Source organism: Marmota marmota, unplaced genomic scaffold (genome assembly GCF_001458135.2).
Source record: "Marmota marmota marmota unplaced genomic scaffold, marMar, whole genome shotgun sequence".
In the NCBI taxonomy this organism is placed as follows: domain Eukaryota; kingdom Metazoa; phylum Chordata; class Mammalia; order Rodentia; family Sciuridae; genus Marmota; species Marmota marmota.
The window spans coordinates 4,838,833-4,854,531 of NW_026000169.1; the positions used below are offsets into that span (position 1 = coordinate 4,838,833).

The 15,699-nt window shown below is 35.1% G+C and overlaps 1 protein-coding gene across 10 annotated transcripts in view; it reads right to left on the reverse strand.

Annotated features, from left to right (window-relative positions):
• Positions 1–7,775: 7,775 nt before the first annotated feature.
• The window catches only part of Lmo3 (LIM domain only 3), a 58,933-nt gene continuing 51,009 nt past the window's right edge, over positions 7,776–15,699 (reverse strand). For all 10 annotated transcript variants that reach the window (XM_048787226.1, XM_048787224.1, XM_048787219.1 and 7 more), the window contains 2 exons: positions 10,543–10,639; positions 7,776–8,004 (listed from right to left, as the gene is read on the reverse strand). In XM_048787226.1, coding sequence (XP_048643183.1) covers positions 7,846–8,004; positions 10,543–10,639 — 256 coding nt within the window. In that variant the 3' untranslated portion in view covers positions 7,776–7,845. The remainder of the gene's footprint in view (positions 8,005–10,542; positions 10,640–15,699) is intronic.

Here is a 15,699-nt window from a genome sequence, read left to right on the forward strand (position 1 = left end):
CTCTTCTGCTGGTGGGTCGCAGGCCCGCCTACCTTGCAGGAGTGATTGGAAGCTCTGTTCAGCCGTGGGCCACTGGGCCTTTTCTGCCGGTGGTCACCGTTCCGCCTACCTGGCGGGCGCTGGGGGTGGGGGGCGGCTCTGCCCCTCAGCAGGCCGCTGGGCCTGCTCTGTGGATGGTCACAGTTTCCTCTTGTTATACATATTTAAATGTAGATCCACATATCTAATAGAAAAAACAAAATCAAGTAGAAAACTGTTCATTTCTCCAAATAGGATACAAAAGATGGGGATGTAGCTCAGTGGTAGAATGCTTGCCCAGCCTTTGCAAAGCCCTGGGTTCAATCCTCAGCAGCAATGCCTGCCCCCCCCCCCAAAAAAAAAAAGGGTAACAAAAAGACTAACTCTATTATCTAATGTCACTAAAGAACAGGAATTAAATAGAATTAAAGAGCAAGTTTCTCATAAATATAATTCCATAGAAAGAATGTAAATATTATCTTTGTTTTCTCTTTTTATTTCTTCTGCAGATCAGAGAAAAACTTCCTACATAAGAAATCAGACAGAATTTGGGGATAGACAGGAAGACTATCAAAACTTCCTTTGTATCCAAAGCAGGGACCTGACATTATCTCCTCAAGGTGAGATGACCTTGAATGGCCTGACATTTGCACAATGGCTTTCTTTTTGATCTGTCTGTAGTTCCAGCTAATTGCTTGAAAATACCTTTGTTATTTCCCTGCATCCTTCTTCCCAGGTTGTTTTATGGCAGTCTAATAAGAACTCAGCCCTCTTGACTAAACTATCAACATTTTGTTCATCCATAGTCCACCACGTGCATTTCAGTTGGAGTAAATTTTCTTGAAATTTGATATTTGTTATGATCTATTTCAAAATCATTGATGACATTCTATCTATCAGTTAGATGAATCACTATGAAACTAATTGTTTGGTGAACTTAAATTAGGGGCAGTCTGTACAAACACCAACCTTCCCTCCATCTTCGAATGGCGGTTAAATACTGAATAGAAATAACTGTTGTGAAGCCTTTTCTAACATGCCCAGAGAAGTAACCTCACTTCTTCACTGGTGCTTCTGCAGCACTTTGTAGATATCTCTACTCTATACATTATTTCCTTCTAAGTTGACAGTTGTTTGCTGTCTTCCTTCGAGTATAGGAACTATTCATTATATTCTTCAAAGGACATGGCAGAGAGGATGACATGTAGTAGATGCCCAATCGCTGTCTATGTAATGAACTACACAGATATAGTGATTATTGGATTTATTTTGCTTTAAACACCAGAAATAGAAATTGCTCCCAATATAAATGCTAGACACATATATGACAATTTTTAAAAGTTTGAAACCAAGATAGATAATTTTAAAATTTTTTTCATAAAATATCTATAACTACTGCCTAGGTCCTCAATTTGGTTTCATCTTTGAATGTCAACATTTCACTTAATTTTTTTTTTTTTTAGTTTGCGTGTTGAAAGCTCATCTATAATTGTTATTCTTTATCCTCCATCTACCTAGTGGAACATAAGCCATCCCTTTAGCTCACCCACACCAATTAGCCTCCATTGAGGAAAACAGCACATTAGAGAATTTGAAATGAACAATACAGTAATAATAACTTGAAGACTCTGTGTCAGACATGATATGAAATGTGTAACATACCTCGTTTCACTTAGTCTTCAATAAAACACTGAAGTTGATATTGGTATCGCCATTTTACAGATGAGAAAATGGTTATCAGTGGAGCAAATACCTATTTTCAGATTATTCATTGCCTGCCTACAGTCAATGCCGATGTTGCTGACCATGACATCTATAGTCTCAAAACGTTTCAAAGGAAAAATCTGAATTATTTAATTGACACTAAGAAAATTGTGTTCTGAGTTAAACAATATTTGGGTTTACCTAAAAAACATAATCAAAGTCTGCTTAAACCTGATGATGCCATGATTCAAATAGTCTTGTCAAATATTCTTAATAATGAATGCTTCTTGATGTGATTGGGTAGGGGATGGTCTCAGCTCATGACTTATTCTTCTATTTCTGTATTCTCTTCTCAGTGCCAACTAATATTGAACAACACTGGTACTCCCCCCAAGGGTAAGTAAGTGATTTCTGTTACCGCTGCTCTTACACTGTGTTTGTTTGGCCTCTGCAATTTTCAGGTTGAGTACCCTTTTCAGGAACAGTTCACCTTTTGCTCACCTTGTTGTTCTGCACTCTGTATTTCTCTCAAGCCCTTTATTTTTGGCTTTCTGTTTTTCTATCAAAACAAACTTTTTCATTGACATCTAAAATAAGAACTACATGTACAAGCATCCTCCCCACCCACACCCACAAACAATTGAAACATATCCTATACCTAAATCCACCTGCAATGCTTCTGGGTCTGTGAAAGTGTTGAGTCTACAACTGGACATTGATGTAACGCGGACAAAATAGTTGTGATATAAAAAATGCTAAGGGTAGTATTGTTTGTGGCCTGTTTTTTCTGTTGTCAATACGTGCTTCTATTTTCTAAGTCAAGAATATCAAATGTAGAGAATTGTTCAGTCAAACCAAGAATACAAAATGCTAATCAACACACGTGATAATGCATGATAATCAGTTCCAAAGAGGTTCCAATAATTTGTGTAAGAAAGAGAATTAACCAAATGTCCTAAAAGGAAATTTGAATTCATAAGTTCAGTTCCTTATTTCTTAGGAGATAAAAATCTCTAAATGATCTGTTAGCTTCTAATGAGAAACTAAAGTGGCATGCATAAGATTCCAATATTCCAATAATGCTAACACACATCAATTTTGGGGGGAAAAAGCATTGAGTTACAGGAAATTATAACCTATGTAAAAGACTTGAACTTCTTAAAGTTCCACTGATGTAGCAAGGGAAGCATGACTATTAAATTATAGTCCAACTTAATGTTCAGGTTTGAATCATTCTGGATGAGCAGCTAGTTCTGGCATCTCAGCCAAGGATCATGGAGTCCACAACACAGATCCTATGACCTCACCTAGTTGAGCCAATATTCTCTAACTTTTTAAAGGAAATACTTACCATTATAGTGTAACCTTGGGAAGAAAAGGAGCCAAATATAATTTTGTTACAACTTTGAATATATCTAAAAAAATAAATTTGGGCCCATTGTGAGAAATTTTGCCTTTTTTAAGGTACTTGATTCTTATGTGGGATTCTATTGAAATGTTTAGAAGAATTTCACTAAGATTCTGATCTATGTTTAAATGGTTGAATCTGATTTATTAAATTTACAAGTTTTGCTTTATTAGCTGTTTAAGTGGTGTACAAATGTGTAGAGAAATTTCATTTAGTAGAATTGTATGTTTAATAAATTGGGTGTCAAACAAAGGATACATGGCAGCGAACATTGTATTTCATGTACTAAAATCTCTCAGGCAGAAAAACTTTGGAGATGACTGATATGGAGTTATATACCATGGTAAGTGTCCAGAATTTTTTTTTCATAAAGTTATGTGGTTCTTTTCAATAGGCCAACTATTTATCTTTCTTCCATGTTTATTTTTCATCTATTAGTAACTACTTGCGATGTAATTTCTGTGTCTTCTCCTAGTCTGTGCTACTATTTGTGCTAAAGAATACAAGTATTATAGGTCAAGGATAACTTTTAGACAACCCAGCAGCTCCACCAAACTTAAGACTGTGAAGAGCTGGATGATCTTAAGGACACTTTAGTGAGTCATATTGTAATTGACCTATGCTATGACACAATTAAAAATTCTTGGTGCTCCCACCCTGCATTCTAGTCTGAAGAAGAAAATATTTCTCATCTGATCCAATTTGGCCATGTTTCTCCATGATCATCAGAACTCTAAGCAGTTTGGTTACGTGCTAGTTATATACTGAAAACACAACAAGCCTTGTGTGGTGCAAGTTTCCATTAGGACCACTCAGTGGTGAATGATGCAGGTTCAAAAGGACCCAATGTGTGGAAATGGCTGTGGTGATGGTATCAGGCACTCTGAGCAGAGAAAGAGGGGATATTTGGAGGCCTTTCTCTGTGGAAGTGTGAGGCTGTGAGTAATTGCCTTTGCTCTGGTCAATGTTAAGGAGAACTGCTTTTCCCTCTGTTGCTTAGTCCTAGCCTGTCATTATAATCCTGAGACAAAAGAGCTTCTTAGCTGTTTGGCATTGACCTGGACCCAGCATCTTCTACAGTTGAGACCCGTGAACACAAAGCTTGCTGCAGGTTGCTATTCTGGAGACTTTAACCTTAGTCTCATCTCGTTTTATGAAAGGAGGTCATAAAATATCAAAGACAAGTAATATACTCATTTATTATCTTAATTTTCAAGACTGGTCTAGCCTCACCTCACAAGCATGTTTACTGTGATGTAGAAAATGGCAGCTTTTTCTTCAGTTACTCTTCAATCTGTGTTGATCATCTGCTATACTAAGAGAGCCTCTGCCTTTAGTAGCCTGGATTCAGAGGTTCAAACAAATGCCTCCTGGTTTGGTTGAAAGAAGGAACTCCCAGATTGCATTTTGGAAAATATGATCACTCTTATTCCCAATTTTTATCTTTAATGATGATATTAATTCTGAAATGTTTGGAATTTTTTCTTAAGCATAGGTAATGCCTTCTAGTTATTGGCTATTCCCAGAAACTTCAAAAATAACAATAATGATAACCCTAGAAGAGATGATGTTAGTAGTGTGGCCAAGCATCAGAAAACTTGTGTTTATAATTAAGGTCCACTTCCTACTACCACAGGTCCACCTAGCCTACTTGACCTTGGGCAAGTAAAATAACCTGTCTATGCTTATAAAGACAGATGTAGTCCGAACTGCAGGGGAGGCTGAGGTAGGAGGATCACTGGAACACATAAGTTTAACACCAGCACGGGCAATAAAATGAAACCCAATCAATCAATTAATTGGTAAACAGGGTTAATAGTGCCTATGTACAAGGCTGGTATAGAAATTGCATGGGTATAGAAAGATACCTGATACATGAGAAGTGTTCTGTAAATGTTAGCTATTATTATTAAAAGTTATTGATGGGTCATATGATAATGTTACAGTTATAATTGGATTGTTTAGGTGATTTAAAGTCTTCTCTGGGGGCAGTTGAAAAATGATTTGAATATCTATGATCTGAATATCTTGCTCTTATTTTTCATTGTACTCTGTCCACTTAATTTGGTATAGTTAATGCAACCACCTCACCCATAAAACCAAAATATTCTGTTGTGAGTTCAGCTATACTTATGAGTATTTAGCTCCTCAGCCAGAATACCAGTTGTGTAGGACTGGGAATGTAGCTCAGGGATAAAGAGATTGTCTAGCATGCACAAGGCCCTGTGTGATCTCCAGGAACACACACACACACACACACACACACACACACACACACACGGAGAGAGAGAATACAAGTGCAATGAGAGCCAACTGCAGTGGCACAGGCCTATAATCCCAGTTATTCAGGAAGTTGAGGCAGGAGGATTGCAATTTCAAGGTTAGCCTTGAAAACTTATTAAGACCCTATCTCAAAATAAAAATTCGAATACAGCTGAGGGTGTAGCTCAGTGGTAGAACATCCTTAGGTTCAATCCCCAATAACACACACACACAGGGTGCAATGAATTACTATAATTCACTTTCGATCACAATGATCTGCACCAAACCTGAAATACAGATGATCCAGGATGATTTGGGCTTTACAGTCTTGTGCATTTTACATGGTCTGAACACATAAAACAGGAGTTATCTTTGAATAGAACATATTTTTCAGAAAACAGAATTCTTTTAATTAAAAACATTTTTTAAAAGTTCAGTCTGTAATTGTTAACACCTGCTATGTTACCAACAGATGTTTCTTATTCACCTAGGGGAACTGTTATAATTATTATATACGCTTACTGGATGGCATTTACCAAGATAGGTGGGAAAGTTTGGTTGGTGACTTTGTATGTAATATTTGATATTTGGGAGGATGTATACTGGAGATTGGACCCAGGGATGCTTTGCCACTGTGCTACATCCTCAGTCCTTTTTAAAATTTACTTTGAGACAGGGTATCACTAAATTTCTGAGGCCAGCCTTGAACTTGTGATCCTCCTGCCTCAGCCTTCCTAGTCACTGAGAATAACTGTTATTTTCTTTAAGTCCTTTCCCCTGTTGCTGTCAGTCCCCACAAATCCATCTCAGCCCAGTTCACCAAAGGCAAAAACATCCTTTGTGGTAACAAAGCATTTACAAAATGGGCATTAATCATGCATATTTTAGTCTTTATGATATTAAAATTAAATTACAAGTATACAAAAGCATTGTCAAATTTACCTTTGTTTTAGCAGCTAATCCTGATAGTGTTCAATATGGAAGTCTTAAATCTTTATTATAAATGTAAAAACTATGCCTTTTAGAAAGATAACACCCTCCTAATAGGTTGGCTTCAAAGAAAGCTGTAATGAGAACGAGTTTTCTTTATTTTTTCAGAGCTCTTGTAAGCAGTAGGCTTTCTGAATTCTTCATTTATGATACTAATCACATAATTACCCACAGGCATGTGTTAAATATGACACTGGTTTCAGCCAAATAATGGGCCAATTGCAAAAAATGAATAGAGAGGCAGCTCCATTTATAACCAACATTTCTACAGAGCTCTATTGTAATCATAGTGATCTGAGGGTGACTCATTAATTAATTGATGTTCTTTTTTATTATGTGCTATTGAGTTAATGAGTAATTTGTGTGAGATAATTCTCTGAACACATTGATTACTTGAGATATTTTCTGGGGCTTTCATACCAATGACATGCTGAATAGGTAGAAGATGGTATTCATATCTATGTGCTCATTATTAGCAGGTTTGGGATAAGAACAGAGCAGTGCAATGATACTTTGAAGTTATTGGGTGCGTGAAGCACCCTAAGTCTGTACATGCGTGGCTGAGTGCTCAGGGCAAGGCCTGGCACATAGTAGGCCCTCAATAAATGTCGATTGAAATAATGGCTCTCTCAATCCTTTGCTGTTACCCTAGATTGCCTTAAAATCAAATTTTAAAATCCTCTATAATGGTGTTCTTAAGAAAAAGTAATGATTGAAAGACTTTTGCTAAAATTGTAGTCTGCTAATGGCCTATTACAATAAACATGCAGATTGTTTTTGCAAGTTACTGAAGTGAACACCACACGTTTGGCCTCTATCATTTCTATGAAATTGTTTAAGTGACTATTCAGAGAGTGGTTTGCCTAAAGTGATAGTTAAAATGAAACCACTTGTGTATGGCATGTTTTACTACAGATATAATTTTCCCCACCCTGTTTCAATTAAGGCACAACATATCTTTCTTGAAAATGAGGGATTTCGTTTTTTGTTTTAATTCATTATAGAGAAAATAGGAAATGTGAAATTTAGTCTGATGGCAACACAGTTGCTTTCAGAACAATCACTTAAAATTTGTATAAGTGTACAAAAATTATATCCAGCAATTGCTACTTTCATTTTTGACAATTTTGTTTTCCCCATGAAAGTAAATAGCAGGCAACTACCTACCTCAGAGATCCTAAACATAGTATTTGGAGAAAGTATTTGAGATACTTCCTCTATGCTTGTTATGATTTACCTTGAGAAAGTTAATGTCCTTATAACTCTTTTCCTTTTTGCATGGAATTAATGCATACTTTGTAGATATCATCCTCAGTTGTACCAATTAAGTGTTGTACTATAGTGGAAACCCCTTGTATTAAAAGCATAAACCCAAATATAAAAAAGAAATGAATGAAAGAATCCAGCAGATATTTATTAAGCAAGATGAAAGTGAAATTACAAACACAGGTCAGCTTTTAAGCTCAGTAAGCACGCTGGTGGAGTGGAGATGACTGGTCCTTCATTGTAAGCAGCCAGTTGGAGATGAATGTTAGGGAAGGGAGCTTTCCGTCTTGAGAAATCCAAGCTCCATCGGAGCTGTCCTTCTGGAACATCAGGTAACAAGCTAAGAGACACCAGGGCTACACAACACAAAGAGGAGAGTTGACAACAATTCAGGGGCTTTGAGTAGTCAAGACAATTAGTTTAGTACTTCAGGTCAAAAATGCTACTGTTTATGGGCAATTAGATGTAAAACAGCCTACATCCTGAAAAATGATTCCTGTCTTGTTTCACAGTTTCATGGAGATTAAAGATGATCTAAACAGAATAAGGCCTTAATCTTTAATCCAGGTAAGTAATTTTGTTTGGAGTAAAAAGTGTTAAGAATTAAATCCTGAAGGATTAAGCAAAATAAAAAGTTGTGAAAATCTTGTTCAGTCGTGGGGTGGCAAGGATACTTGAACAGCTTCAAGAAGAAGAGAGAAGTTTTCCCCCAATTTATAAGTTCTCTTTTTCTGATATATTGACAAACATATGTAAAACTGCTTAAATTTGAAAAAGGTTCATTTGAAAAAGATACTGACAACTGTTAATGGGGTCTAACAGGGCTGCATTATGAAAACCTCTTCTGGTTTATCTTCTCCCCCTCCTGTTTTTGCTTTGTCTTGTTTTGTCACATTGGGACTATATACGTATTATCTCTTCATGAAACAAATGTAAGGCTTTAAGGGTAAAATAATAATTACTTTGTGGGCCCCGAATGGCTATTTTTGAGATTCTTTCTTCAGTATATTTCAAATTTGGGGGACATGTGACTTGAACACTCTTAACCATGAAGCATTTGTAAAAATACACTATCATTCACTTCTCACAGAACCATTTTCTTAAAAATAAGAGGCAATATTCAGATTCACATGCATGTTCATAATAAAGCTTTGATTTAAAACAACTCAAATCCACACCAGCATTATCTTCAGCTTAATATTTTGGCCCCAAACCAAGAATTCAGGTATAACATGTAATTTTCATTGTAATGCATATATTGGCAGGACAAAATATGTATGCAAATAACACTGGGAAATACTGTTCCCTTTACAAGCGACCAAGGAAAAGTGAAGAAAGAAAACCCACAGCACTAAGTTTTTGCTCTAGTAAAAATGTGGTTCATTGTGACTGTGTGGAATGAGATTTGTTGAAAAGGAGTTCCTTTATAGAGACAAGGAGGAAAGTGTGAGCCACCCAGAAGGGGCCATATTCTCATTTTTATTTTCTTCATTATAATTTAAATAATCATTCTCCATAATTTCTGTTTCTAGAGCTTTCTTCTTTATCAGCTATCATTAAGGTAAGGGAATGATATTTCACCTTTCAAAAATGGAGTGACAGAATTGAGCCTAAGTGTAAGATATTCTGAGTTGGTAATTACTTTAAGTGATGAGAAAATATGACATACCAAACTTAAAGCATTCATTTTTTGAACATTAAATGGTAGGCAAATACAGAAAAATAGAAAATCACCACTTCTCAGCTTTTTATCAATCCTTTTGTTTCTCTTCTTCTAGAAGATTCTACAAGCATGATGTTGCTCTGATCAAAAGTAACCTCACTACTCAAGTACCATTATAGCTTCAATGTGCATTACCATCATTTCAGAAGATTCACACTCAGATCTTTTCAGTGCCATAAATTCATTTAGCCCAGTGATTAAACCCTTAGCTCCTATGGAGAGATCTGGGCAACATTTATACAAGAAATTTATCAGTTTAAAATTATCTCATAATTGTGGCAATACTTTTTTAAAGTAACCCTTTGGAAAAATTTTATATGATACCCAAAGGCACTAGTTCACATAGGGGGTGTGGTTGGAAAAATAAGATAAAGCTATTGTGTCTGTGAGCACAAAAAAGGATACTGAAAGGATAATCGTTAAGCTTTAAAGGTATTTCAAAAATGGCACTTTTCACGTTGGTATAAAATCAAAGTGCTTTAGGATGAATTTTATGCATTTTTTAAAGCTGATCTTTAACCCCCTGAAAATAGGGGGTTATAATGAGAACACTGATAGACTCTAAATCATAGTGGCAATAAGTAGTAGATGTCACTAAAATGCTTTGTGTGTGTCTTTATTTTTTAGTACTTTTAATGTTGATAGACTTGCTTTATCTATCTGTGTATCATTAGTGAGATTTTTCTCTTCAATTCTTTACTAGAAAGTTACAGCTCATTTAAAATAGCTGGTAGATACAGAAAGCATAAATATACAGAAGTTTAAACACTGATTGTACTAAATGCAACAATACAAAGAAGCAAACAGAACACAAATGGTAACACAATAAAACTGTATTACATTTGTGCTTCAAATATTACAATACATTATATACAATAGTCCAAAATAAACATCTCATGCCAAGTGACACAAAAACGAATAGCAAGCAAAAAAATCCAGCAATATGTACATTACTTTTTTTCTTTAATAATAAACATTCAACTCTGAACTGGGGCAATTTTACTACATACAGATGCAGTCCGCCTTTTATTCCATTTAACCATCCTGCTTCCCTATATCTACGCTATTCAGTTGGCTCCTGTGTCAATTCTTATATACATGTGGAGCAAAAAAGATAAAAGAATGTAGTGCTTTGTATTCATAATGGGGTGATGTTGATAGATCAGCGAACCTGGGGTGCATAACCTTCTTTCATTAAACCTTCCTCGTAGTCCGTCTGGCAAAGGATCATGTTATTCTTTAGGAAAAATTTGTCTCCAACACAAAATCTGAAAATATTTAAAAAGAAGTGTGTTAAGACTATTTCATTCAGATCTATAGACTTGAAGATTTACTTCCTAAAGACAGACCCCCCTGATAATTTCCTAAATCTGAAAGCTTGGTTTAGGGAGATACCTTCATTATCAAATTAAACCATCTAGTTTGCTTAATGAAACACTGCATATACAACATTTGAAATTCTGTCTTATATAAATATAAAAACTATAGAAACTTCAGAATACCTGGGGCACCACAGGTGACTTTCTTTCCTTTTCTTTCCCTCCCTTTTTCTTTTACCACATTGGAAAGAAAAAAGAACTGATCTATATTTGTACTCGTTAAGATAAAACAAAGAATGATAATATTTCTCTGTCATGAGTTATGGAAGATTTCATCATTGTCCATTTATCTACCTAATAAAAAAGTAAAAGGCATTAAAATGAATGAAAGAATTAGAAAATAGCCACTTGTAAAGTTTCCCATTAAAAGCTTCTTTTTACTCTGTTATTAAAATGTGACTAAAGTCTAATAATTTGGAAGTGCTCATTCTGAATTGAAAGTTACTTTAGCGGCAGACTGGGATTCTGAGCCATATTCCTTTGTTCATGGCCAGTATACCAACTATGAAACAGTAGATGTCATTTCTTGGAGCCCTTCCAATTAAACCAAAGGTAGTAACCTAAATGATCTTCTTAATATTGATGTGATAAATAAAACTAGTTTTCAGTAGCTAATTATGCATTTTATTTTATAAAGCACTATTCAATGTGCAAGATTGTAAGGTTTTTTAATAAGTGCTCTTTTTGTATAATTTCCCAATGGGTGACACTTTGGACACAATTAAGGTCAGAAATAAATGCTTGTGCTGTTTCCAGTACATTTAACAATAAAGTAACTCTGGGGAGATCTGTATATATATTTAATTGTAACAATTTAACCTTCAAACAGTGCTGTTTGGTAGAGTTGACCCAGTAAAACTCCTTGTAATTATACAAGTTGACCTCACTGACCTTTGATAGTGGTCTCTCTTTATCAGATAGTCAATTTTGAATGATGTTCGGGCAGAAATCTTAGTGGAGAGATTAAATTGTGTAGTGAATGCCACTCTTTAATGTTTTGTGAAGTTGAAGGTTTAAATGAGGAGCAGTTGGACTGATTTACATTTGCAAAGATTGGAATGCTAGACAAACAGTGAACCTATTTATTTTCCAACTGGGTAGCTTTGGAAATTTATCCTTAGACTAGCTAAGTAGATAGAAGGGAAAACAGTGTAATAAAAAAAGTAGATTGAAAGAATTAGCTTTCCTCTTAAAGGAAAATTGGTCTGTTTATTTGTGGAATTTACTTTTTTTCCCTAGGATTACTGTCTGCTGATGATGTTGATTGAAAGTACAGACTATGCACTGATCTTGAGATCCTGGAGTTGTTTGTGGTCAAGGCTACTGGACACAATGAACATTCAACTTTGGGGCTTTAAGTGTATTTTCTTTTTATTAGTTGCAAACTGTATGCTTTCAATGTCACATTTACAAAGTGCTGTTTGATAAACTGGTTTTTGTAGATATCCTGATAACTAAGACATGTTGAATAAATGGAAATGCTTCTCTTGTTGCACTGGCCTCTGCAGCCAAATTAAGTATTTCCATTGTGTGAGAGTATATAAAACAGCAGATAGAATACCCTAATTCAAGACAATCACTGTTAAAATTAATTTCATCTAATAAGCTAACAAAATATTACATCGAAAAGAGATTCAATACAATACACTTGTGTTCCAAGCTATTGTTACTGAATCACTTTTCCTAAAAAACAACTCTTTCAGCTTCATGCTATCTTAAGTTTTGCTTTAATTTCTTTTCAAGTACCCCAATTCTATGAACCATCAAATAAAAACCACGCTTTTCCGTCTTGTTATCATATGTAGTTGAATAAATTCAAGGTAATTACAGTGAGAATAGCACAGACACAGAGTGGGGGAATCTAGCCCAAGTCCTGCCCTGATCACTTACCCACTGCAAGGCCTAGGTACATTTCACACTTCCCCTTCTTAGTTCACTATGAGTAAGAGAAGCAGCTGCAGCACTGGACAACAGGGAGGTTTGAATAAAAAGTAAATGAAAGGCAGACAGGTGTGTTGCAATGAGCAGGGTTCAGATCCCAACCTTCCACTTGCAATAACTGAAGAAGAAACTTCAGTTTTTCTTGTTAGTTATATCAGTCACGTGTTGGTAAGTTTGTAGCAAAGAGTAGAAGTGAAATATATAGTCTTACCTTGTTGTTTGGAATATAGGTAAAATAGCCACTTTAATAAAGTACTTACCATATGCTAATACTAAGCATGTGTATACATGATCACATTTATTTCTTACCACCAACCTAGAAAGTAACTATTATCATTGACCTTAAAAAAATAAAAACAAAAACCCAAAGATTCTCTTTCAGAATTTTAAAAACCTGCCCAAGTTTCCATAACTAAGATGTATGTGGTAGAGGAAAGAAAATAACCCAGGTCTCTTTGGATTCAAGAACCATGCTTTTAACCAGGAGCAGTAAAACATGAAGTCTAGAAGTATAATATGAATACTAAATAGTCTTACAAATTTCTTTTGCATAACTTTAGAAACCCTGCCTACCATTCAATGGATGTTAGATATCTCACATCTTATTGTATGATAGGCAGACAAATTCCCTCTCTCTCTAGACACACACACACACACACACACACACACACACAGACAAAGAGAGAGAGAGAGAGAGAGAGAGAGAGATTTATTATAAAGTATTCCTACCTAAAATATTTTGTTACCAATATGTTGTCAATTGGATAAAGTACATTTTATGTGCATTTCAACTTAAAGGTCAAGATGAAACAGAACATGGGTGAGGAATGTCATCCTTACACATATAATTCAAACAAAATAGCCTTAACAGCTGTGGTTAAGAGGAGATTATGACTGGTATGCAATTAAGATTGACATCCCCCTTAAAAATGTTCTATATGTAAACACAAAGAAATTAGAGAAATAGTAATGCAGATATTAAGTGTTTAACAAAATAACCTGTAACTGTGATTTTGTAAGAATGGCTAATTTCCAGTGTTATATAACCAGTTTCTTATGAGACAGCATTTGTAGAATAAAACATTACTGAAGTGTTGATGGTTAGAGGACACTGTGAAGATATTAACAGACCAGGCTAAAACTCCTAAAAATAAATGGATAATCTTCTTTGTAATCTAATCCTTAATTGCTTCTGATATGGTCAGTTCAATTAGTTTTGCCCTCATTTTTTAAAAATTGAAGAACAAAAAAGATTCCCAGTTAGGTTATTAAAGTCATCTAATCATGATGTTTGCATTAAGAATGCATTTAATTTCCATATCTTTTGGGGTGAGTCTAACTGATTTTGCATGGCCTTAGAGACTTGAGAAATACAGGAAGTAAGTACAACTAGTAAGTCTTCCTCATGAAGTATGGGCTTAGAATAGTTCTGAGCAGGTTATCAAAAGCCTGTACTAAGAAACCTCCATTTGTAACACACTTTTAAACAAATGAAAATGTGAACTTCGTCGTTTCATTTCCCTAAGGTTAATGATAGCCAATTAACTAATTTCTATGTCCTTAACCCTTTATAAAGAAGAAGGAATTCAATATGTATTGCCAATGTTTCTACCTTTCTTATTCAGTATCCACAGCTATGAAAAGATGGAGATTTCTATACTGTACCATTTTCAGTCAGGTACAAGTTATATATTCATTCTACCACTGTACACTTGTGAACAAATTTACTGTCTTTTTTCCCTACTGACAGCCCAGTTGTCATTACACATCTCATTCCTAGCAATTCTTTCTGTACCATCTCATTCTTAACAATCCTTTTTGTAGTATCTCATTCCTAACAATCCTTTCTGCACCAAGAAATGCTACCTATATCCTGAATTCTGCTATAAATTATTCAAAGTCAACCCTACTTTAACTCTACAATATCTATTCACATTTATATGCTCTTAATCAGAAATAAAATACTTCTTTTGAAACAGGTATTAGTCCACAGGGTGAAACCCAACTCTGTAGGCTCAAATCTTGCCTACCATTTACTGACTGTGTTGACCTGGGCAAGTTATTTAAATTTTCTGTACATAAATTTACTTATCTATAAATGAAGCTAATAACAATGCCTACATGTGGGTGATTTTACATGTTAAATGACGTAGTTCATGTAAACACTAAGAACAGTGTCTGGAGTATGATCTGCACTATATAAGGGTGTGCTATTTTTATTTACTAATAATCTTTTCTCAGTAGAAAAGATTACTTGAGTTGTTCCCTCACCAGGAATATTTCACCCTTTTCCTAGCTACTAAAATTCTGAAATTTCCTTACTTTCCATCCCCTCCATCAATATTTCTTGACCTCTCACCTTTCCCAAAGCACTTATTTATTGGAATATCATTTGCCCTGGCATTTCAAATTTTTCCATGAATGTGTAACATGTTTCCCAATCTGGAAGCCGTTCTGAGCTAAATGTCCATGAATTATATTTCTTTTGAATCCTTTTGCAGCACCACCATAAATTGTACTAATAAAGGAGAGGGCAGGGGTCAATAAATATTGGTTAAGATAGATTTATTTTAGAACACAATAGTTTTAAATCACAAATGTATTTTAAATGAATAACTTATCTAAACTTGTATTGAATTTTATATTTATTTTGACTTGTATTTAAACTGTATTTATTAATAATTTAAACTGTATTTATTTTAACTTTCATTCAGTGACGTCCTACTTTTCCAACTGCATCTCCTTCTGGTCCTTGCTCTCTACTCTGCTCCTCCATATCCCTCCCACACTCCAGATCTCTGAGCTGTTTTTTCATTTTATGAACACCTCAAATGCTTTTACATCTCCCTGTCTTGTTACTTTGTGCCATCTGCCTGAAAAATCTTTACACCATTGCTCCCTGGCCCTCATTTCTTCCCCAAACCCCATCAGACACGTTACGTTGCCTGTCCTAACCAGTTCTAGAGAGTTCTTTCTTAAAACTCAGCATATCAGCTCTTAGATACTTC